This window comes from Tympanuchus pallidicinctus, unplaced genomic scaffold (assembly GCF_026119805.1).
Source record: "Tympanuchus pallidicinctus isolate F22 unplaced genomic scaffold, pur_lepc_1.0 scaffold4, whole genome shotgun sequence".
Taxonomy (NCBI): Eukaryota; Metazoa; Chordata; class Aves; order Galliformes; family Phasianidae; genus Tympanuchus; species Tympanuchus pallidicinctus.
In genome coordinates, this window is record NW_026294758.1 from 17,728,215 (window position 1) to 17,754,899 (window position 26,685).

Consider the following 26,685-nt stretch of genomic DNA (forward strand, 5'->3'; position numbering starts at 1 on the left):
GAACCACTCCGAAGACGGATCACGAGATTCCTTGTGGACCAATGATAACTATGAATCTCCAGAAAACAACTCAGTTCAAACTTCACAATCATGATGAAAGTTCATGTAGATTTGACTCAGCTAATAAAAAATATGCTGAGTATATTTTGTTCTACAGTAGGATGATGTGATCCTTGGACAAAATACCATCAGAATGAGAAGCAGAGATCAAGCCTTTGGAAGCAGATCTACATAATACCAGTGCAGACAGAATGTACCCACAACTACCACACGGCAAAATAAGTACTAAAAGAAAACTGAAAAGACTCAAGCTTTTATCAGGAAGACAGTTCTACTGCAATGCTCTAAAACTACAGTAATCAAATAACAGCTCTTCATGAAATTTGATGTGTTTCCAACTATGCCACCGAATGCATTCTGTGATTGGAAATCAGCATGATTTAATAGCAACGCAACTTTTTTCATGGCCACAATTGTGCACCAAGGGAAAGAAAGAACATCATTGGACAAAGAGGACAGGATGTAATTCCGTTTTTCTTTCTTCAGTAGGCATCAGGTAAGTATTCCATATGCATATTAACCTGTGAATAGCTAAATATGTATAGTTCAGTAGCTGTATTATGTTGTATCACATTTTTTATTTGCATATTTGTATATATATCTAGAAGACCATATTGTTTGTATGACATTATACAATCACTTCTTAAAAACGTGAATAAAAATGATTTGTGATATCCTTAGTTTTAAATAAAACTTCAAAAGAAACAAGCAATCAGATACCTCCACATGAGCACTGCACCATCTGTCAGTCTACAATGTAAATATGCAATGGTGATTAATAGCAATATAAAGAAGAACTTACCAAAAAAGCAGCAAGACTTCTTGGGGGTGAATCCCAGTCAAAGCAACTGTTAATGTAGTAGGCGGCATTTATGAGCACCATGACACAACGCTTCATGCGAATGAAGTTTCTTAGTAGCAGCTATTAAAAAGATGAAAGAACAAAAATATTTCAAAACCCCAAAAGCTTCATAAGAGATCCATCCTTATAATATTCTCATTATTAGTTTGGGCAAAGATTGAAAAAAGCTGTCCAACTCACACAAAGAGAATACTTAGAGACACTTGGGAGAGTTTTAGATAAATGTGTAGATTTTTATTTGTTGGATTTATTTCTAACTGATATACTGCTTGTTCTCTTTACTTTCACAGCTTAGTGGCAGCTTGAGATTTTACAAAAGCCGCTACAAACATCATGAACAATTTTGTTATCAGCATATGAGAGTCTTACTGAGCAGGTGACACTGTCCCTACTCTTAAGTATTTAGAAAACTCTTACCTTTCGAAAAAAAAAGATGCTGCAAGATGCTAACCCAAAACCATGCAAAATTACTCCTCTAAAATCAACTGTTTCCATAACAAATTCTCATCACCCTGTGTTTTTAAGTGTTTTATGAAAATAACTTTAACTCCATCTACATCAAAATGAAATATAATGGGTTTAAGTTTAATTCAGGAGATTACCCATAAGTCTACTAAAATGGCAGAACATTTGATAAAAGTAAATGTACACAAAGAGGTTATTCATTCAATTTCTGTGTTGAATAGCATAGAAAATGCTGTATGGATACATTCTCTCCCAGAACTTATGGATCTTTTGAAATGCTATTGCATTACTGATATATAAAGAATTCCTTTTTTTTTTTTTTTCCTTCTAGGTGTTACTGTGGTGGGATATGCCATGTAAGTTAAAACAAAACAACACCTAAACAACAGTTGGATATTTGAAGTGTTTTCCTCCTGCAATCTTCAGAAACGACGATGATTTTCTCTTATAAAAGTGGGCAGAAGAATGAACCTTGAATAAAATGCCTTCCTGTTTCTTGACTGACATAACATGAAAAATGCAGCTTTAGTAACATCAAAAAAGAGTACAGAAAGAAATATTCTGCTTTTTGAATAACATAAATGAAATATATTGAATAGCTAATCTACAATTCATCCAGCAGACAACACAAATTATGCAAGTTTTCTACAAAATAAGAACCAGTTCAAAGACTTCTGTCTTTGTTAATGAACAAAATACCTTATTGCTACAATTTAACCAAAAGCTCAGTTTTCCCATATAGAATAGATCATTCATATTAAAGAAAAATTTAAAATGAAAGTAGTTCAGATGCAAAAAAAGGTAAGATGTGTGTTTAAATAACGTTTAACAAACATTAAAACTATCAGTGGAAAGAGCATATAGGAGAAAAAGAAACAAGGTCCACACATTTCTTATCCAGATAGCTCGGGTATAATGAAAAGTTAAAATAAGTTTTAGTTTGCCTCCAACTGGGATTCAAACCTTACTCCATGAACTTGTTTAAAATTTGGGATAAGAATGCTTAATGCCACTCTACCATGCAAAAAAAAATGGAAGTCTTTCAGGTCAAGGTTAACAGCAAAGATTTATGCAAGACTTAGTTTACATGCACCTGCACTATAATCTGATATGTGTGGAACCTGATGTTTTGAACTGTGTTCTTATTCACTTATTTCACGGAATTTAAGTTGCAGTTTATAAAGAAGAGATACAATAAAACGACGTATTTTGTTTCTGCTTCATTCTACCTATCATATTCTTTTGTAAACAGGTAATGAAAATGTTATTCTTTACCCTCAGCAGTGTGATACCAGATATTTAGATGTGCACACTTGATATTAAGGCTTTTAGATAGGATTAGTGTTTCCTTACTCTTTACCTGTTTAGACAGTCTGTTTTCCTCTTCAATGTACTTCTGTTCTTTGGGCATTAAGGTTCGCACGCTGGCTTTCACCTATGCATTAAAATGTATGTCAATATTTCAAGCTTACTTGCTTCTAACTAAAAGCACATGCTCCGACTTGCAAAAATTATGAAGTTTCAAAGTCACAGCTGCCAAGCCCAGGACACACAGATGCACACAGAGGCAAAGGCTGCTGCTTCGTGCATTAGCAGCAATAGTAGCAGTGGCAGCAGAAACAAAAAGAGTGGGTGTGCCAGGCAGTGGCAGAAGAGTATTCTGTGGTATACATCAAGGTTTAGAGAAAATGAGGAATGACAGAAATTCTCTACAAATCACGAACAAAACCTTTCATGAAACTGAACTCTTTAGCAGTACAAAAAACCCAAAGTTAAGACTTACAGCATTAAAAATCACATCTATTTCAAGATAGATGACCCCCTTTGTTGGCCCTGTCAGCTGCTTGTTTTTCAAGACGTAGGCTTTCTGTTCACCATTTTGAATCTGCAGGAAAAGGACATGACAGCCGTCTGTCTCGCGGTCTCCGCTGAATACCCCCCCCTGGTGACCCCTGACCCCCAGCTGCTGAAACTGACAGAGAACCCAAAACAACTGTGGCAAGTCTGACAAGTACCTGTTCATTACCAGGACCGAGTCTGTCAGGAAAAATTAACTATCATGGGATTCAACATGGCCGTGAATGGAGTATGTTAAAATTTTAGTGTTCTTATTACAGACCTTGGTTGAGAAATGACAGACACAGAGCTGCACATTCATTTCTCCCTCCCCAGGCCCCCCCCTTTTTTTTCTCTTTTCCCTTCTCCTTCCTTCAGCAGGAAAAATACATAGTGGCGTGTCAAGTGAATGAAACTTACAGATAGCAGTGGTATCGCAACTTTGCCTAGAAAGTCAGCACTCCGATCGCGGTCCTCATCATAAACTGTCACTTCAAGCACTGAGTGGATGTCTTTAACATTGCTACGGAGGAAAAAGCAGACATGGAGGAAAGACTTCACCTACACCAGAAGTTACCAAGGACAAAAGTGCAAAAGGGTAGCAAAGCCAGAAAACCTTGTACTTTGTCAGGTCAAGGGCAGAGAGCAAAATTCAAGTGAATTAGGCATCCTTCTGTACAACCCAAGCGCTCTCAAGGAGCTGCAGCAATTGTGTGCTTTGCAGGACTTTGCCAGAAGTTTTCTGAAAGATATTGCTTTAAATTTTCTACCTGGTGCTAACATTGCATGAGTTGCAAAGGGAGTCAGCATGTAGCAGTGCCGGGGATTTACTGTGGCAGACAGAAGACCAGGAGCCTTACAGCCACATTCAAACACTGCTATTTTTGCTGTAATTTCTACTGCAAATACTATGCTATCTGCAGCTTCACAAGTGAAAATCATCATCAGATACATGAGCACATCCTTGTAGAGAGAATGAGCTCTTTAATTTTAAAATCCTTGCTTAATTACAAACATACAGCAGTCATTACAACAAATTACAACAAGCAATGGGAAGCAATGTGTTTTTCAACTAGTTCTCTTCCTTGCCTGCAAGCCATTAAACACTCCACAAACACTCACAACAAACATCACAGTAAAACGCAGACTCTCAAGTGAAAAAATCACATTCCTTACTGTGAGAAAAGATACCAGAATTGTTTGAGAGAAGTCATCTTTGAATAAACTGATGATTCAGGAAAATGGAATTTAAGGAGAGCACTAAAATATAATCTCCAGATAAACTGCATCAGTATTCCAAAACTAAATGACAAATTTGAGAATAACTGATAAACATATAAGATAGGTAAAAACTTTCTTTTAAGGTAGTTTAGAGTTTTTTCTATTTGTTTCCTGACTAGTCTTTTGTTCTATAAATCAGGCAGCTCCTTACATAGAGAACACCGTCAAGCAATGCATGTTGATTACTTACTGGCTCTATAGGTAGATAATTAAAAATAAAATGAAGAATTTAGCATGTTTGAATAATGAGAACTATGTTAATAAGATAATGAGAAGTACAACTATTGTGAGATTTTTTCATTTGTTCAGAGCTCATTCTGAGAATCAACTGCAAGCGAGGCAAGGAAAGCTCCAGATGCCAAGTATACAAACAACAAACAGAGGAAACAAATACAAAGATTAAAGTCAGGCTGTGCTTTGAGATCAAGGACAAAACACAACACTTTCACTTATGATAAAGTTAGATAAATGCACACAAAGCTAAAGCCTCTATTGGTTTTGCAGGGTATTACTAGAACATTTCAGCAGCAGAGGAACCTGCAGCTGATCTGTTTTTCTGCTCAGTGATGTCACACAGCAGTCAGAGAGAAACTGGGAGAAACATAAGGCAACAGATCAAGAAAAGTAACAGGGAAAAATAACATTTTGTTGGTGGAAAACTTTTTCCTACTTTATTAAAACCTTTTACTGTCTTGAAATTAACAGAGGAAAAAAATAGGTACTGTATTACTTCCCAATAAACTAAACACTTAAGACTGCATTTTGCCCAATAGCAGCACTGCACTATTACGATGCTAGAACACATTATGAGAAACACAGTTGGCAAATGGAAATAACGAGTTCATATAAACATACAAAGACTATTATTCAGAAAAGTATGAATGAATTTAAAATACCTCCTTTTTCATAGCTTTCTAGTGTTTACTAAAATTACAACATTGTAACAGAGATAACAAAATCCTTTCTTTCTCACACAAATCTTCAGGGTCAAAATAATTGCGGTTCTTCAAATTTCCATTAAAGACTGCAAAGTCCAGATGTTTAGCATTTCATATTGCTGGTTTACTAGACACAGATTTTACTTTTTCTTTTTTTTTTTTTTTTTTTTTGTAATTGTTAAAATTGTACATTTTTTATATTTTAAAAGTTTGAAAGTTTATATTTTTTCATGTTTTTAATTCTAAGACAAGTATTCACCTGTTTACTTCAGAGACAGCAGTATGTCATCGGGCAGACTACTTTCACTAGGATCAAGAGAAAGTATATTTGATCTTATACTTTCTCTTCAAAAAAAAGAAAGAAAGAGGAGAAAAACCCACAAATGAAACCCAAAATAAAAAGAATCAAATTCTTACAAAACCCAAACACCTACAATGTGAAGATCTTGTTCCATTCTGGGTTGAGGTTCTTGTACACGGTATGTGTCAGCAGTCTGTCATTGTTCAGTTCAACAACACAAAATGGGTCACTTTTACCTATTAAGAAAGAATTTGGAACAAATTTTATGAATTGAGAAAACTAAGCTGCTTTTTAGATCACTCAATAATTAATTCAGGTAAGTCCTATGATGATGTTCAATATAATACAAGTCTAACAGAGTGTTCATCCCTGTAATCTATTAACATTTATCACTAAAACAACATCTTTTTGTGAAGGCAAAGGGCAGGAGGAGGAAAGATGAAAAAATTGCATACTGATTTTGATGATCAAAACCAGCATGTTCCCAAAAGGTGCCAAGCACCCTTCTGACACAGATAAGGGAATTTTTATCATGCCAAACCTATGTTGGCTGGAATGATAACATAATTGGATAATTTTGATATTTTGGAAGTTTATTATCCCTTGGATATTATTCCTTGAATAACTTCTTCTGGAAGTTTATTACGATTTGTAATAATATAGCTTCTATGACACTTATCCAAAGATTATTATGCCCTGTATGTTTCATGCTGTACAAATCTTTTCCTCAAAGTCAAAAAGCCTTAAAGACAGTCTCAGATAAAAGCCTAACACCTGAGAAAATAGGCAAGCACAATTAAGCAATAAGACAGTATCAGCTGGAATTATGGGCTGTAGTCTCAGCACAGAAGAGGCTCAAACATGGTTGAGATTTTTGTATACATTAATGCACAATGAAGTAGCTTCGCATATATATACAAGAAGGTCCCTCAGCATGAAAGCCAATACACGAGAAAGTATGAAGATACTGCTTTGAAACTTTAATACACATGTAATGGAAACAACGTACTTGCCTGGGTATTGAAGTTGTTGGTTTGGCTTTTTTTTTTTAATATAAAGGGGAAGGAAATATATGTGGGGAATGCCTCCAAAATGTTTGGCAGCTTAGAGTCTATTACTTACAGAGACCTGTACTCAACTACCAGTCAAGCAGATAGCAAGAAAAACCACTCTTATTAGAAGTAGGAGGAACATGTAGAAGTTACATAAGCTTTTTCTTAGATATTCTCAACGCCAGGGTTTGTATTTGGAAAGCAAAAGAAAGCAATTTGACATCTGAATCACATGCTTAGCAACAGTTTACCTGTGTAAAAAGGGAGCTCTCCAAAGAGAGAAGAAGCAAAAGAAGAGAAAGATTTCAAGGGCATCCCTGAATTTTCCTGGAGTGAAGGTTAAGAATGTATAGATCTGAGGAACAGCTATGATGGAAGGAGCAATCATGAAAACATGAGGAGTCATAGTGTGAAGACAGATGCAGTAAAGAGCCATTTAAGGGAATAAATCATAGTGCAGCATAAAATTTTAAATTATAGCAGCAACAACAATAACTGTAAATGCTGGCCAAGACAGAGGGATGCTCTCTCTCTTAGTTTGATTTCATCCAATAGCTGAAAGGAACAATCTGATGCTCACTGTTTTACAATTAGACCAATTAGCAAAATGAAACTATGAGTTTCATTCACAACCAGGTATGCTACTGGCAAATCTGAACACTGTAAAGTGATCATGCTTCTAGCCTGGCTGACTTCTGTATCTGACATTTGCCTTCAGCACAAAACACAAGTGTATGTATTATTTTCATTTAAGGCCACAAAGCTGAAAAATATATTGCTGCTCCCAGAACCCAAGTAAGATTTTTTCTGTTGAAATTAGGAATTTAATTGCATATTACAGAGTGAGTCACTCTTGTCTCTGGAATTTATTTGGGTGGCAGTGCTGAAAAGTTATTGAGTGTTGGCAGTGGCCTTCCACAGTCAAGTCTAGCTCACTATGCAATTGCATTTCACAGTGTCTTCAATAATTCAGTCATGCTATGTCATGTATCATAAGAAGCTATAAATTGATTAGCTCAATGGGGCTACATTAATGATATTAAGAAGGCCTGTAATTTGTTTCATACCTTATACAAATGACAATGAAATCAATATTTAGACAAAACTGTCCAGGGGTCAAATCTTCCAAACTGCAATATTGATTCAGACTACATCAGAGGTTAATGTGCATATTATTAACTTTAATGACAAAGAATAATTGTTTTAAACACATTGTGAGCTACAGTTAGAATAGATGTTTACCATTTCCAGAACACACTGGAATATCACTGAATCTGTCCGATTAAACTTGAAAAAGGATTAATTCTTTAGTCACTGTAACAACAACACAAAAACAAAAAACAAATAACAAAAACCAAACTCCTGGTAGTTACAGTAACAAGGCAAAACTGACCCCCCCCCCCAAAAAAAAAAAAAAAAAAAAGGTGAGCTGGGTGTTTTCATTTACTACCTCAGTCACACAGAATAAAATGCACTGGAGTGTTTAAAAGCACACTCTGTGGGAAAAAAAAAAACCAACAACAACAAACATTTAATTAGATGCATTTATTTTCTGTATCTGTTGATATGCAGTTTTTCAATGACTCTTTAAATTTATGAGAATCAATCCATTTAAGAATGCTAAATATATAAGATAATATAAGATATATAAGGTAAATATAAAGAATGCATAATTAATCACAGAAGTCCTTGATAAACCAAAGACAAACAGTTTTCAGAAAGGAAAGAATCATTCTTTCATGCTCACCTTTTCAAGTAGCTTACCTATCTTGCCAATTAAGTGGAGAATAGTTTGAGACCAATGCTGACAAAAGGAAGTATTATGAAAAGGTACATGCAAAGGCTCAAATCCCATGGTTTGCAAGTAGAACTTTTCCTGCTACGAAATCTGTGCTAAGGCATACTGCTTTAAGCATAAGAGAAAACTATGAAGTTCCTCTGCAAGAACTTTCACCACCGCCTATAGATGCTTATTCTGTATACGAAAAAATGCAAAACTAAGTTGAGTATCAGAAAGAATACTCTTAGTTGACATGTGAAACATACAACATGTGCAAAAATTATTTGGATACCAACTCAAATAAGTGAACATAACCAAGAAAGATAAGGCCTAAGAAATGTAGAAGTGCTTGATACAACTCACATCCATCATCCTTCAAGTTTTCATTATTAGAAATAATAACTACAATCTTACCTCTCACTGATCACTATGGCAACCTGCCACATTGCAAGAGTCTAAAGTAATGGGACCATTCCTATTGAAAGCCTTAAGTAAGCAATAATAATACTTAAAAGGCAATGTCCTTAGATTTGCTTAGTCTCTGGGCTCAGGAAATCCAGGGACTGACAACATATACTCATCACTGGGTTATTGCCAAGCCAGTATCTTAAATACAATGCATATTTTAACCAAGCTATGCAACTTTACTCGTAGTTAATGAAGCTGGCAATTGAAAAGAAAAAAAAAAAAGTAAGAAAAAGTAAACCCTTTTTATTTCTGTATTAAAGAAAGAAACGTGTTCAGAAATGCATGTGAGATCTACCTAACAGTCCTAAAAGTACACTATAAAACTTTCAATTAGACTTGAGCTGCCTAAGCTCAACTACATCAGTCTAAATTGTATCATTATCACAAGTATGCCCTCTACTACAAACTGAATCACAACTGTCATATATCACCTTGTATCACCTGTCACATGTCAAGAAATTTTACCCAAACCTATGTGTCTACTGAGGCTGCTATAACTAGCTTCCTGGTCTGTGCCCTTCAGAGGACTTCAGCTTCTGATTTAATGACTTCAGAGGCACCTAAGTTTATTGATCAGAATGATATCCACAAACTGCATCCAAATATAGCCCTAAATGCGTGTGCTTAGTGCTGTGCAAGAAATGATAAGACCATCACCTGGCACTCACACATTACAGCATGCTCTCAGCATGACTGAAACCAGTACTTGCGATTCTGAGTAATCCTATGACCTTAGTGGGACTAATCACTATTATGTCTGACACTGTTTGTAGGAATTCATAAAATGAGTAGGTAGTAAAACCAGTAAAGTACACCTTCCCAGTGACTGAAATCAAACCTGGAGTAAACCTCAATAAGAAGTAAAACAAATGTCATTAATCCACTCTGCTACTGTAATGTCATGTGTTTTTTGAACTCTACTTGTAGACTTCTAAAGGCTCCTAAAATTATGGAAATAAAGTGCTAATTTAAATAATCCTCACAGTCATCTAGAAAAGAAATCAGCCTGTATTTTGATGGACCATTCTCACTCTTTTCTCCCCTTTAATCATTACAGACTCATACTCCCAGAGAATTACACCCAGAAGGTATTGCACTTCATACTGTAAGCTCCTGCTTAAAAAAATTAAAGAACTACTTATCTTTTGAAGCTTCTCACTTTATTTATTATACCACAGATTGCAACCAGTTTGACAGATATCCATTTTGTGCAATGCTGTTTTGCATTTAATGTTTCAGCAGTCAGCAAGACCAGAGTGCAAACTGAGATTGTTGCACTTAGATCTACATAAATTATTTTACTTTATTCAATCAGAAGTGAGTCCCTCACATCGAACATTATAATCACAGGAAGCCCTTGGCTTCATTATCAGGAGTGCAGAAGGATGGGAATTGGAACAACCTTTTTTTCTCTTTAAAGATATGCAATACACTTTTTTTACTATAAAAAAGACTTAAGTAGTGACAATGTTGAATTGCTTCTCAAAATACTTAGAAAATGAAAACAGCAAAACCCCAAACTAATTTATCCTATTTTATCTTCTGACTCGTTTTCCTCAAGCAGCTACAGCACCACATTATCTAACAGTTCTGTTGTGTTTTGGAAAGTTTCAGAAATGACTGTTTCACAAATTCAAAGACCACTGTATTTCCACATTCCTAGATAAGCAGGCTTGTTATGCTCTACTTAATTAGCAAGCACAAAAGATGTTAGGTAACTTGCAAACACTTAAACACTGATGTTGTATGCTTAAAGAAATCTAAGTAGTGCATTCATTTCAGAGATGCACGTTGCTGCAGCCCATCTTCCAGGCTTGAGGTGATGTAAAGTTTCTATACAGGCTCTATATGACATAAACTCCAGCGGGCAACAGGTCCAGCCAAACCAACAAAGTGAGTTTCACCTCCAGTTCAACTCCCAGAGTAACACTTTTTCTCACCACAGACTGAATGATGCCACCAATTCAAATGCTAGTATCTTATGGAAGACAATATATAAATGTATAAATGACATATAAATGCATAAAAAGAAACTTTAACTGAATGTTAGAGCTCCCACATTGCAATACAAGATTATCTGTATTTATGGTCAACTTAAACATGCGTATCTCCTTTCAAGAGTCTCTGAGGAACAGAGTTGTCCAACAGAATGTTTTGTTTCCTGGTAGACTGTCTTCCCAATAAAAATATTCCCAGCCATTCTTGAAAACAAGAACATCAACTTGACATTATTGAAATTCAGTGCTTACTTTCTGGCTCCACTTGTAATCAAATTATTTCCCTTGATCAATAGCTATCAGAGCTAAAATTTGTATTTCTTGTTTATCATGCTTTGTACAACTTAAACTCTGATGTTCTTTGATTACAAAACTCTCCAGAAGAACACATCAGCTATATATAATGTAAAAAAAGAGAGACTGTTGTAATCAGACATAAGGCAACACCTATATTTTATGCAGTAAAATAATTCCCTGCTTTAGGCGTGAAAAAACACCTATGCATAGTTATTAATATTATGCCATTCTGTTTTCAATCTTTGAGAGATCAGCTTGTAGTAAACAAAATTTAAAAAAATAATCAAACCATCAGTCATCATGCAATGATTCTTTTTTTCCTAGTCAGAGCTGCCATGGACTCTTAGAAGTAACTACCACGGATGTAATTGCTTTCCGGAGTAGATTCAAGCCAAGAAGCATATGGCAGATCTACTTGTCCTCTGAAAAACCTCCTGCAATTCATAAAGATTAACTTACAAGGACTGCAGATAGCATGGGGCTAGATCCCCATCAACCCTGTGGAGATGCTTCTACTCCATCTATAAAAAGCACACATTGATTGAAATTCAAAGTCACAGATCATTTCCTAATTTCATTTTTTAACATTTTCTCAAAAGAAAAGAAACCATGTGGCAGATTAAATATAGATTAGAATCTAACATTTATCTGTCAATGATCAGTCTACTAGTTATATAAACTGGTAGAAACCAGCTCCAGCATATGCTAGACTATGAATTGTTTTTAAGCAGGTCGCCAGTAGACTATCAGTTTTATTCTGACTAAGTATTTGTCTGTCAGTCAAATTACAAAATCAAAATGGAACTAGATGCAGAAAGACTAATAAAAATGTTTTGGACAGTCTTAAGATTTAATAATAGATTTCAATTCCAGTTCTATTTCAAAAAGCCAAGCTCATAGGCCATAATTTCACAAAGTTCAACCAACTTTAAGTTGGTTATGAAAGCTGAAATATCGTTTGAATATTTCATTGGTTATTAAGGTTCTTCCCTAATGCGGGCCATGCCTGTCCAAGTGTGTCCCCGCAGTCAAAAAAATGCCTTTATTTTGGGGAAAGAGAAGACAAGACACCCAGTTCATGACTCTGGGGGGCAGTGCCACTCATGCAGACGCTAATGTCACTAATGTTGTTCCAAGATCCCTGCCAGCCAGCTGCCTGCAACAGAGCAGTCAGTCTGACCTTTGGCCAGAAGGAGGAATGGCTCAATAGCATGAGAAGCTGCCTTATCTAATGGATTAAGCACAGGACCCAAGCCAAATGCCAGCTTTGACAAGGACTTGCTCTGTGGGCCTTAGCTGAGTCAGTTAACCTTTCCTAGTTTTCCATCTTTAAAGTGGAAATGATAATTCCTCTTCAGCAATGTGGCTGCAATCATGCTGTGGTGGTCTGATTTCAAAAATGCTGAAGGCATCTTACCAAGCAGTTCAGTGCAGTGACACAACCACTCTCAACTCGTTTCCACAGAATATTTAAAGAAAAGCAGAAATATGTTAATAATTACAAATATTTTTCCTGGATATTTAACTCTAAAAGGTAGTACTAATAAAAAAAAGTCTTTTAAATTCTAATTTTGTCATTAGTAACTTAAAACTGCTTCTTTCAGTAGTGAAAAAAAAAAAGGTAGTTTCGCAGTACATTATATTGGACTAATGTCTGCAGGTAAATGACACAGCATCAGGTGAGATTTTATCTACCCCAGATTGGTGCCTATCTAATAGATTTAATTATTTTGTGAAGATAATTCAAGTTATATTAAATTCTAAATGCACTAATCGACAGAGCAAATTGCTTTTGGAAACATATTTCCAAAGGGTCTCTGAATTTATTCCTTCTATTTTATATGTACAGGCTTCCATACCTTTTTGAATTTAACATTTGTGTACATCATTCTGACATTTGCTAGCATTTGAGGAACAATTTCCAAGACTATTTTTGCACGCAACATATTAGGACATTTTAGTAGAACAGATTTTAGAAAAATCATTTACATTCTGCACGTTTAGCCATCTTGGTGTCTTCATTCTACTTTCAAATATTTCAATCAAAATTTTAACATGGGATTTACTTAGAAAGAAGGCTGAATATCATTTTCATACAAAGAAAATAAGACTCACTTTCTATGCCTGCTTCTTTTCTTCAAAGGTGGAGAAACCTGAAATGCTTTTGACTGCAAACATAAAAATCACTGAGCTCTTCGATAAAATTTGTCTCAAATATCAGGTTCTGAAATCTCAGTACCTCCCAAAAAATGCAGACATCAGACTAATAACAAGGTCAGAAATACAAATAAATTAACTTCTAATGAAGACTGGAGACACAGTAATCAAAGTGTTAAAAATTCATTTCATGCACATCTCATTTGCCTCTTAGCTGATATTTATCACATAATTCTGTGAGAAAGTAGAGGCCTAAGATGCTCCAGATAAATGTCTCAATTAATTGTACAGAGGTAGCCCTCTTTGAGCTGAACCAGAGCTGTGAGCTCTTTATTAAAAGCACTATTCTGTAGCCTGTAACCTTGTTCCTTGACTCCTCTCTAGTTTCCAATTTAAACAAGTCCCCATGCGGCCCGCTCTAAAGGGCTTTGTCTCCCTGTCATTGTTAAGAGAGCCGAGGCATCCTGGAAGTGTGAAATCAGACCTCATGAGCTGAACGGTTCCCCAGGGAACGCCGGACCGCGCAGAAGGTCAAAGTCATGGGCTGGACCATCTGAAAGCGTCTGATCGCCAGTCTGTGACACAGCAAGCAGGGTGGGGGTGGGCAAGGGGCAGGCAAGGGGGCTAGAATGGAACATGTCTTAATTAAAGCCCAAAGACAGCAAAACAAACTGTTTTCCAGGCTGACTGTCACAAGGAGCTCAGATTTTGCTCTTCTAATGAATCTGAGTTGCTAACTATTATTCTTCAAAATAATAGGACTTGTACTGACGTTGATAAAACCTGTAGCACATCTTTTCCCACCATGCTTCCTTCTCATCATTAACAATGTGGAGCTTTTGATTTTATTTCACATAAGGAAAAGAATAAATGTATATGACACAATAAAGGAGATGCAAAAAACTTTTTAAACAGATTATGTATTAATTTCAAAAGTCAACTGACATGATGAATCCGCTACATATTTTATGGCATTATCAGAATACTTTCTAATTTAAAATTTCTTCATTATAACCATACATGAAATTATGTCAGGTTGTATGTCTTCTGGAGGACCAATAAAAGAGCAAGGGGAGAGGAAAAAGTACAACTCCTTTTATCCACGTTTATAGGAAGAAAACAGCCTGGCATCAAATAGCTTCAACACAAAAGCTTCCTTCTCAGGAAGAGAAGAAAACGTAAATAAGTACAGTCAATAATTTAATTCCATTTGTTAGATTATAGTTTCAAAACAAAAGCCATATAAGAATATTTACATTTTATACAAATGAACACCTACTGCAACCAGGATTTCCAACAGAACATCTTTTGTTTGGATGGCAGCCCTTGCATTATGTTTTAACATTAGAAAGAATGATCTTGAGGTACAATTTTCCGGATATAACATCCTGATAAACTGAACAGCACTCTTCAAGGCCCTGGTCCTGCCAGAGGCCCTGTGTTTCAACTCTCTCGGAAACCAGGGAAAGGCTTCAGGGACCCATCAGGCACCCATCAGGCGCCCATCAGGAACCTCTCATCCTTCCACAGTAATCTGTTTCTCAGGAAAGGTAGGCTGGGAGAGAGGACGCTCACTTGGTATTTTTCTCGTATATTTTTCAAACCCATTAATGACACTCTTATACAGCATTCCATTTGCAGACTGCTAGTCGCCATTTTCTCACCTGTCCACATCTAAACACAGAAATTTCAGTCTGCTGTGGCATCTTTTTCAAGTCGTTTGTGTATACCTGGGAGCTGAAAACTGAGACCTTAACCGGTATCCTTAATCTCTTTTTCCTCTTTCTTATTTTCCTCTCTCCCCCTCTCATTCTCCCTCTCTTTTTTAAAGATTTGTATTTACCTTAATGATTTGAATTGCACTGTCCAGCGCTGACATGGAAAAAGAAAACTACCATCAACTATCAACAGTTTATTAGAGCCTTAGCTGAAGTGACCTACTGTAGTAATGTTCAGCTAAACAAGGCTATGGGCTTTCTCTCTAAAGAAGAATTGAGGGTTTCATTAAAAAGTAATTTGTGCTTTTTAGTCATTCATTCAATAGGAACCTCAATTGTTCTTTGTTCACACAGAGTTAATACAGTATTACAATGCTTCTCAATGAATGTATGGTAACAAAAGAAGAAATTCACATTTTTAAAGGAATCTATGCTTATGCTTAATGATGGAATATTATGAATTTTGAAAATCCATTCAAATCCAAACTAGCAAATGTTTGTTCACTACTTCATATGAAAAGATTTCTGAAAGTGAAACGGGATACGTGCAACAGAAAGGAAACAAAGCAAAACATACAAGTACTATACAGGCGCTTCAGCTTTTCAGACTCAGAAGAAGGCAAAAAAAAAAAACTGTGAAAAAAAGATGTATTAGGAAGAGCAAACTATGCCTGAGCTTTTACTCACACAAACCAATCTTCAGTCACATAAGTCATATTACTAATGACAGCATTTTCTACGCCGACTACTAATTATTGCTCAGTTTCATAAAGGAGAATGGCGAAGCTTTTTTTGTAATTTTGGCAAATATTTTCTGACAGTCAGGAAACAACTACTTAGAATAATTTGTAAATATTCCTCCTCAAAGTTTAATCTGAAATCATCTGTACACATTCACATAAATTAATTTCATTAAAACCATTTGTCCTTCTTTCAAAATATCAAATACTATTATCTGAACTATGCAAGCATTTCTGTTGTGTCTGAATGCACAGCCTTCTTAAAAAGCATATAATGCATAATGCTAGTGAACAAAACACTCAGTACACCGGCAAGATATTGAGTGTTCTCTCCAGTCTTCCTCACTGTCATTCTAAATATAATACCTGGATATTTTTGGTAGCTCTCTGCATCTTTAATTGAATAAAATGTATTTCCAAAAAATCTGTTCTACCAGCACAAATGACACGTTGATCTGGAAAAGTCGAAGACTGAACGAGGTCAGGGACTGAATTATCCCATTTGCCCCTGAATAACTTAATCTCTCTCTCTGTTCAGACCACATTGGATTATAAGGTCAAAGCAGAGTTAGGAATCTTTAGAAGCATTTCTCCAACCTCTCTGAAAATAGAATCTGTTATTTTGTGTGCCACAAATTGGAAGATCAGTTTCAGCAATAAAATGTTTATTCTGTTGCCTTATATAAGAAAATCTACTCAATTTGCACAAAACAATTAAAAAGTGATTATCTTGCTATGTATCTCTATCTGTTCATGTAGCAGAACATTTATGTTCAAATTGCACTCAAACCAGATATATTAGGATAGTTTGCTTTTTACTTTCCTTTCTTTAAAAAAGTAAAGATGGCTATTTTCTGATACAGAAAACACTTTGCTTCACCCAACTTATGCAGTATGACTGTGATTCTACTTTCAGGATGCAACTTCGATATTTCCAAGGAAACATGATTGGTATGGCTGAAATAATTTTTTCTTTGTTTTAAAAATAAACAGGTTAAATTATCTCCCATCAATCCATAATTTAAAATAGAAAAAAAATACTTTCCCTTCTTAAAAAAATAATGTGCCTTCTTAAGCAGACCATCACGAGTTAAAGGAAACTTAACATTTGTTTGAAATATTTGAAACCAAAGAACATCTGACAGGGAACAATTACTTTGGCAAAAACTTCAAAGTTGTATTCATATGTACCAATTTCTATTTGACTTTTCTGTTGCATTTTTCTCTAATTTTGAATATTCTGTATTTTTGTATCCACTATAAAAAGAAATCTGGAATATGTATCTCAAGCAATTTTTTGCAGAACCTTCGTTGGAGAAAAATGCATATTTCAGCCTTCTCAGCAACAACCTATGTTAGACTCTGCTAGCATTAGGATGACTTGCTGCCTTGCTTACAAATTTTGTTTTTATGTCTGATGATTTTTTAATGAGGAGAAGGTGAGAAAGAGCAAGCAGACAATAAGAATTGCATAGCCTTCTGTTTCAAACATATTTTTCAATCTGTAAAAAGGCCCAGTATTGATATTTACAGTCACAGAAACTAAAGAAATCCTTGCCTGTAACATCAGCTGCCATCAATGCTTCTGCTCGAATGACTTTTACCTGAAGAAATCCCACATCTTTCATGTTATGAAACATTCTCATTGGACTCTGAAAAAAATAAAATAAAATAAAATTGTATAATTCTAGATTGCAAAATAAAATTAAAGCAATATTGATAGTATCTTTCCTCATTTAGATGTAAGTCAGAATACTTCTAACAATCTCATACCTTTACATACTACTGCCTGAAGAACATGTAATTGTGCTTCTTTCATATTTTGCCATTTTAACATATCAATCAAAAACACAAATGAAAAATTATGAAATAATTAAACATACTAATTCTGCTGACTTAAACTCTTAGTAGTGAACTGACCATCAGAATTATACTATGTATCAAGGTGTTAGCAAAATTAATACAAACTATACAAATACTCTTTCCTCTCCCTTGTTACTTCTGTGCAATCTGTGTTCATATTTTCCCTTTGATAGATCCAGTGATGTTAACAATGACTTGGGACCAATACTACGTTCATTGTACTTGATCATTATATGTAAGCCTGCATGCAGCATGTATGCACCAAGTAATATGAGCAAATACAAGAGAATATTCTTGCAACTTAATAATCCTTATAACAATCACAGGCAAAGAAGACTGAAAAACATAAACAAGAAAACAGTTCTATTTATATGGCAAAATGCTTTTACTATAAATCTTTTCTCCTACCATTAATTTCTTCAATATCCATATGTATTAAAATAAAAAGAAGAAAAAATGAAGAGTAGACAAACAATTGGATTTACACACCCTGTATTGTTTTAGAAATCTGCTTGGAAACTGTTTAATTTTTTCAAATGCCTAAGTGTAATAATCTGGGAATATTGTTGCACTTGAGTATGTTATGCCAAAATTTTTAACATCTGACTTTGAATATGATTTAAAAGTTGTTGAACTTCAAAAGCTGAAACACCAAATGGGATTTTGATTATGCAACCAATTAACAGCAAATTTTACATTATTGTTTACTTTCTTCACAACCTATATGGGGAATCTACAATTACATTTTAAATAATATATTTTGTCAAATTTTTAAGTTTCTACAAGTCATGTAGATGAATGGTATCACCTACCCTTATTTCTAAGCATTTTAACATCTAAAACATTGGAAAAGGCCACAGGCATGCTCTGCAATATTTTAATTAGTTATGTGAAGATACAGCAGCATTTGAAACCTTTTCTACCTGCTGCTGTGGTCTAGATTCCTAGAATATGCAACCATTAGGTAAAGACGAGGTCAAAATTCTGAAATACATCATGAAGTCAAAACTGACTGTTAAGGAAAAACAGAATAACATCACTATCTGAAAATCACAGCTGCTGCTTAAAGGTAGTATCAGATATTGCAAAAATTGGAATATGTTTATGTATAGATAACATACTCACTACAATGTTAGACATATAACACACATTCCTGTATTTCTGTTAATAAGACAATTGTAGCAGTCAGATTACTCCTTGATATTTATTTCACAAGCCCCATTTGACTACTTATTGTTTACAGTGAAGGTTTGACCTTGGTATCCTGAGTCCAGTTAAGTGCAGTATCACACATGCAGAATACAAATATATACATGCATGTTATCACAGCATAATCGTTTACAGTTTCTAATTGTATTTATTATGTTTAACATCAGAAATAAGACATAAAACTACTGGTAGTCAGCTTCAATCTGCACACACTCAATCCTCTGCTTATGTGCTTACACACCAGCTGAGAGTGGCAGAAGTGGTGGTACAGATAGCAGTGCTGCAATTCAAAAGCATGCTGGCACTGGCACCATCTCTCACAACAATAATGATCAAGGTTTGGAAGCTTCTTATCAGGGCTCATACTGTAACAGATAATTCTGCTCTAATACCAAGATGGAAGTGAAAGGATTTACAAACAGGTTCCCATATTTTGCCTAAGTTTCTGAATAACCGAAACAAACAGCTAGCTTCAGGAAGAAAACAAATCAAAAACCCAAACATGGATCAAGACAAACAACAACTGCTCCCCTTCAGCAAACTGTACCAAGGATTTCCCCAAGATTACACCCTGCAAAATGCACATTCTGCCAAAAAAAAAAAAAAAAAAAAAAAGCACTGGTACTGTATTTCACTTTGCTACCCTAGTTAACATCCCACAATTATTTTTGAACTTTAGTTCTAGAGATTCAGTAACTTTAGTTTAATTTATCATAAGCTGCAATGGTTGAGACTAGTGAAATTGTATACAGTGCTACAGTAGACTCTGGAAGAAGCAAACAACTTTAATATATTACTTTAAATATGTAACTTTAAGTAAAAATTTATCAGATGATACTCTGTCTTATTTACGATTAATGTTGAAGGCCTCAAAAACTGTATGGTTTCTGAAGCCTGGAATTTCCATAGCAGAGGAATCTGTGATTTGCAGTGAATCTTTTCAGCCCTCAATAGATGGGAAAAGATTGAAATGCTCTGGAGATGGGTCCTCTTTATTTTTTTAATGAAAGGCTGTATAATATATTTTCTGTATGGCTGCAGCAGCTGTCAGGGAGAGCATCTCAGTTCAGCTCTATTATGGGAGAAGCAATACCCCATCCTATGGCATCGAGATACACTGAGGGGCCAGTACTGATTGACAGCTTGTCACCATGACGTCTTATTCCATCTCTGTTATGGAGAAAATTAATGTCACACCACCAGCCTTATGACTCGCTGTCATCTTAGAACTGCTCACCTTTTATCAATGCTCTAAATAACATTTCAAGCCCATCGTCTCACGGTGGACAATCTGGTCAAGGGACATTAAATCGGATGACTGTGAAATGTCATAATAAAAATGGAATGCTAACAACTTCTTCTCTAAACTAGCTCCTCTGGTTTTTAAACTGTGACAAGGGGGACTGTGGGTTCAGCACACCCGTTCTGAAAAGGTCATACAATCTCTCTTGGTCCGTACCCATTAATGCGCCCCCTTCCTCACCCCAAAAGGAATTAATCTTTTCAGACAATTGTGGTAAAATAATGGTTCAAACAGTAATGCCTGTTTAATTTGTAAGGCTCTGATGTTCAGCTACAAATGGTTAAATGACAGTAATAGAGTCATTTTCCAAGGCTATTTGATCTGATGGTAAGGTCAGCTCATTAGCTGTTTTTGGCTGTGGAAAGGGTGCAAAATATATTTCTCCAATAGAATCTAGATTTTTTAAGAGAACAAAAAATAAGCCCCAAAATGCAGAGGCTGAGTGGAAATAGTAAATCTTGCTAATTGCAGATTCATTCTTTTAATCTGCGCTGAAGATGATATATGAATAATAAAGATAAATCAAAAATCAGTGAAAATAAACTATTCGAATTGTGCTAATCCTTGTCATCTCTTTCTGCTGCTATCCATAGGTCATTTTAATAAAAGCTGCAATATTTTTCAAAAAGGATGCTGTAATTTTCAAAAACATACAATGAGAAGTTCTATTTACTGCGATATGCACGTCCTCCAAAAAAACCAAACCTTTTAAAACACATACATTACTGTAAATACAAGAAAAATGACACACATCCAGAACTGTGGGAGAAAAGATCCATCTTATGCTTTACACTGGGGAAAAAAAAAAAGAGTATTTATGAAAACTGATTAATAATTCAGTCATAACGTGTTGCTATATTGCTTCTAAATTATCAAAACCATCAGTATCACTTGACTCTCATCACATCTTCCCACAGCATAATCCACAGAAATATGGTATTGTTACATCTGGTAGCTAGAAGTATGTCACCTCAAAATCTATCCAGCATAAATTTATTATACTTCTAAAGATCTATTCTGACAAGCAGAGGCTGTCTTGGTGGCTTCCCAAATATGAAATAGTTTGTTTAATTGCAATTATTTTTCAGAGATTTTGTGAAATACTTTAGTTCTCAGTTGGTTTAGGAATATTATGTTTAGCCTCACTAAGTCACCTCTATTAAACTGTGTTTATGATAACACTATTGGTGTATGAGTTGTACAAGCATTAGCAGACAGCTGATTCAGTGGAGATAGCCAGAATAAATTTGCTGAAGCGCACATCCTGCTAATCTGTTTGAAGAATATTGTACAGCATTAGTACTAGCACTTCACGTTATCTGCACAGACTGATAAGGTACATCTTTATTAAATTCAGCTGTTGAAAGGATGTCAGTCATGGAATAGGAATATTTTAAAATCTAAAAAAAAAAAAATTAAGCGGCTCTTTGTTAGTCAGAGCTTGGTTTAATGGCTGAGTGTCTAGAGAAGCCTTTCTAAACACCTGGCAGCATCGTACAATAAAAGCTTTGTAATTTTAAGTGGAAATAGGCTTCCCCCCCCTCTCCTTCATAACTCCCCCTCCTTTTCTCTGTGTGTCGTGAGACAGTTACTTTTAGTGATTTAGGTATTAAGAAATGCTGGAGTAAGAGCTCCCCTCTCTGTTCCTTTGATAAAACTGCAGAGCTGCGTAATGTGAGGATTCTGGGAAAAAAAAATAATTTGTTCCAGAACATTTTGAAATAGAAATACTGATTGAAACAATTATATTGATGATACAAAATACAGCTTCCCTAACATACGGTTAAAATCTCATCCTATAGGCATTACAAATCAGTTAATGTAAGTACTCACTAGAAACTGCACAGCCACTAAATAACCCCTCCGTTATTTTGCACTTGGTAAAAATGATCTGTAAGGCAATGAAATTAACTTCTTCATGTCATAAAGTCAATTAAAATAGCTGAAATACTATGTAAAAAATAGCTTACATTATACAGAAAATTTGCAGCCATTTTGAATGCAACATTTCAGCTGCAGTAATATTAATGACTAGTTTAAATGACTGTCATTGGTTGAACATGGTAAGGATGCATGGGATTAAGAGTTCTTTCTCTAATAGTTAGTATTTATATAAGCAAACATTTCACAGACAAAGATCAAAAGAGAATTCCATACATATCTCTTCAGTATTTCCTCTCGCTCCTTTGGGTCCTCCAAGGAGTTGACAGAGAGATCAGAGATGGTGACTGCCGCTGAGGCTGTCAGAGTGACCAGCAGCACCAGGCATCCTTCTCCCTCCTCCAGTGGCAACTCCAGTTTGTGAGTCTGTTCTTTACTTAGGGTTGACAGGTCAACCTGGCACCTAGAAACACATTTTTCATCAGTATATGGTTTTCATCTCATTAAACAATAGTATATTGGCTTACTTGCATTCAGCTGCACAAACAACAATAGCAACAATAACAACAACTGCAAATCAGTAGGAATTCCTTCTCAGCTTCTCAGAGGATTTCTCTTCATTTTCAGACTGTAGTGTTTGCCTTTTTTTAAAGCTATAGCTTGCTATGAGTATGAACATCAAATATACTAAAAAGAACATGTAGACAATAGAAACAAGATTATCTAAAATGCATTATTTGAGCCCAGACAAAGAGGATTTTAAAAATTCACATTCAGACACAGATTGTACTTTTTAATTATGATTCTTGTATAAACATAACATGCAAATTTTGGTATGAATATTTTTGATACCACTCATCTAGCATTAGTAAAAATTGCTTCTAACACAAATAAAAATAATAAAAAATAAAAAGATCCATGTGGGAACTTAATTGTGATGGAGTCAACATGACTGAACACAAAAAGCAGGACTAGAGCACCACCCAAAAGGCTCAACTCCTTTGCAGTAAGCTGTGCATGGGTCAGGGTCAGAGCTTCATGCAAGCATCCAGGATAAAATCTGATGCCACAAGCCCTTTATAGTAAGATGTCTCATGTTGTAATGAGCAAGGACTGCTTATAACTTCACAAACAATGTCTGAAGGCAATCCTCTGTGCTTGATCCCCCTCTGAATAACCCTGGCTGCACAGGTTGTACCATGCACTGAATTAATGAAGAATGGCTCCATATGCATCAGCCAGCAGCATAGCAGTTTTTGAAATATCTTCAGAAATAAGATATAGAACTATTAAAGTAAAAATGTTGTTCTTGCTAACAAGGAGCTGACCAAAAACTGTTTATTTAAAGCAGTACTGTAAACACTTTGTGAATACCTTTAGAAGTATTAATATTTTTATGTCCATACTTCATAAGTTTCAACTTTTTGAGATTGCAACTCTGAATGTGCCTAGAAATTCAATGCTTGTGCCACACATAATGCCATCCTGCCCTGTAAGGTAATTTCTGTGAAAAAGCACTGTTAGGAATATTTCTACCTTAAGTATCTTCTGTAAGGTTTTGCCAATTCACTACTCTGAATAAAAACAAAACCAATATTTAAGTAAAGTTTATGAATTCATTCTATATTTAGTTAACCAACTGCATACTTTACTTGTAACAGTGATTATGCAATGTGACAAATACATGCTCTATATGCCACTCTCACTAAACTAATCATCTAGCAAACTCTTTCCATAAAATGTCAATTGATTTTGAAGAGAAAGTTAACGTGGTGACCACAGGGCCAATAAACTGAAAAAAAAAGGCAGCAGACATGAATAAATAGGCATTTATGGACAGGAAATAGCCAATTATCTGAATAAATTCATACTTATAAAACAGGCACTAAACTACTGCAGGCAGATTAGATTTGCTAAAGGAAAATTTTATTAAAAAAAAAACAAAAAAACATTTACTTCTTTTATGTTGCTGTCAAAATTAAACTACTATACAGCTCATGTAGTAATAAAGTTTAATTATTTTACAATGAGAAAATTTGAAATTGACAGTGAGTTTAGTGTTTTCCTTTCCTTCATATATTCTATTTGTATATTCTTTATACATTATGTTTATGAGGGTGGATAGTTATAGAAAAAGGGGAAATGGTTTTAAACAAAGACAGTAGATATTAGGAGGAAGTTTTTCACACAGAGGGTGGTGACACACTGGAACAGGTTGCCTAAGGAGGCTTTGGATGCCCCATCCCTGGAGGCATTCAAGGCCAGGCTGGATGTGGCTCTGGTGGTTGGTGACCCTGCACATAGCAGGGGTTGAAACTAGATGATCATTGTGGTCCTTTTCAACCCAGGCCATTCTATGATTCTATGATTTTGAACTCTCTGGAAGATAAGGAGTTAGAAATGAAATTAACAAGACTAGCAAGATACTAAAAGTGCTGCAGTCAGTGCAGATTCACAATCCAAGTTTCATATCTATACACAGGCACTTAGACTTCTCTTTTGGCTGCAGTGAAGGTTGCAATGCTCTCCTTAAGATAATGAATAACTCTCAATGCTTGATTATGTTAAAATAGGTTAAGACAACTCTAGTACTAAATATTATCATAGAATCGCAAGATCATTAAGATTGGAAAAGACCACAGAGATCACAAAGTCCAACCACCAATCCAACTCCACCATTCCCACCAACCATGTCCCTCAGTGCCACATCCACGCTGTTCTTAATCAGCTCCAGGGACAGTGATTCCACCACCACACTGGGCAGCTTGTTTCAATGTGTTATCACTCTTTCAGAGGAGAAGTATTTCCTGTTATCCAACCTGAACCTACACGGTGCAACTTCAGACCATTCCTTCTAGTTTATTTCAAAGCAAATATCTCTCAGAAAAGTCTCTGCAACAATATTGCAGAGAGCCCTAATCAATTATTATTGGAAGAACCACTTTAGACTCTACTAAGGTCAGTAAAATCATCAGAAAGTCATTACAATACAAGTAATGCAGAAATAATCCTCTCACTCAAAAAACACTCAGAAAACAAAAACGATGCCCACTTGAAGCAAAAAGACACAAAACACAAGGATTGTAGAATTGCATTAATGTAAAATTACAGTGCTTATGTCAGAGTTACAAGCTTCAAGGTCTCAGGAAGTTACAGCACTCTTTGCAACATTACGGTACCTGCTATTCTTTTTTAGGTTAAAATAAGCTGACAATTCAATTCTACCTGTGTGATTTTCCCACAGGTATAAAAATAGTCTGAATTGCACCATATCTATGAGAGATTAACTACAAAACGTGTCTCTGTTGTCTTTTTGATGCATCTCCCTCCATGAATCTGTTTGTTATTTTCTAAAAGCATACAAAGGGGTTGGAAGTGACATGGAAATTTTTCTAGTGAAATCCCTTATCATTTTACATGAAGAATATCCTCAGAATACTCTTCAGATTATTTCATAAAAATCAAAGATTATTTCATTATGGAATGCCACCACTGTGCTTTATAAGAATCTTGGCAAAAAGCACCAACATCTTTACTAAGTCAGGTGAAAGTGTATTTCTCATCCTGTTTCACATCCCCTCCTTTAGGAAAGGGGAAAACCCTGCAGGAGATGCAGCTGGCTTGCACCTCACTCAGAGAAGATGCTGAAGCTTGAGGAGCATTGCCAAGGCAACTGCATGAGCAGCATGCTCTTCAATTCAAAGACAAAACATTCAATATACAATTACACTGTACAAACAATTGTGATTCTTTCCATTGGTAGCTTTTTCTTAGAAAACAAACAAACAACTATGCTTGTTTTATACCAAGTTTTCCTGAAAAACAAACAAACAAACAAACAAACTTCTCTTAGTTTTTCCTTTTCTTTGCATGAAAGCAAAACAGAAAAGAAAGCCTATTCATTAAGGCATTATCTAAGCTCTAAACATATTCTGGAATAACTTTCACTAAAATCAGTAGTAAAATCTGCCAAACCTTTTTTCTATCAAATTTTCCTACAAACAAAGTGGAAAAAAGAAAAAAAAAAAAAACAGTGAATTTTGAATACTTCAATTTCTTATCACACTATCATTGATATATTGCTGGTGAGAGGAAAAGTTCAGCTTTGGTGAAGTACTGAGTATGATAATCTATGTCAAAAATAGCCATTAATTCCACAGACAGATTTTCAAACATGGCTTGAAAAATGGTATATCACCTTCAGTGAATGTTAGCTTTTAGGATAGTCTGACTATTTTCATTACTCTTCTACTCCATGTTATGAAGTCCTTTCACTGCACACCTGCGACTAGGCTTGAAGTGATGGGAAGGGACAATGGAACAATGCCCCTGGCTAGATGACATGTCCAGGATGAGAAATGGAGATATATCCTCCCATACCATGCCAGTGAACACTAACAAGCAACACCTGGATCTGGATTTTCAGGTCTGGAGACAAGTGAAGGGAGAAAAAGTCATGTGAGTATGTCAAGTTCAT

At 35.3% G+C, this 26,685-nt stretch overlaps 1 protein-coding gene across 5 annotated transcripts in view; it reads right to left on the bottom strand.

Moving 5' to 3' along the window:
* The window catches only part of MCTP1 (multiple C2 and transmembrane domain containing 1), a 252,740-nt gene that overhangs the window by 91,666 nt on the left and 134,389 nt on the right, over nt 1-26,685 (bottom strand). For all 5 annotated transcript variants that reach the window (XM_052700796.1, XM_052700793.1, XM_052700794.1 and 2 more), the window contains 7 exons: nt 22,485-22,671; nt 17,511-17,604; nt 5,877-5,979; nt 3,644-3,746; nt 3,171-3,272; nt 2,748-2,822; nt 863-982 (listed from right to left, as the gene is read on the bottom strand). In XM_052700796.1, the coding sequence (XP_052556756.1) occupies nt 863-982; nt 2,748-2,822; nt 3,171-3,272; nt 3,644-3,746; nt 5,877-5,979; nt 17,511-17,604; nt 22,485-22,671 (784 nt within the window). The remainder of the gene's footprint in view (nt 1-862; nt 983-2,747; nt 2,823-3,170; nt 3,273-3,643; nt 3,747-5,876; nt 5,980-17,510; nt 17,605-22,484; nt 22,672-26,685) is intronic.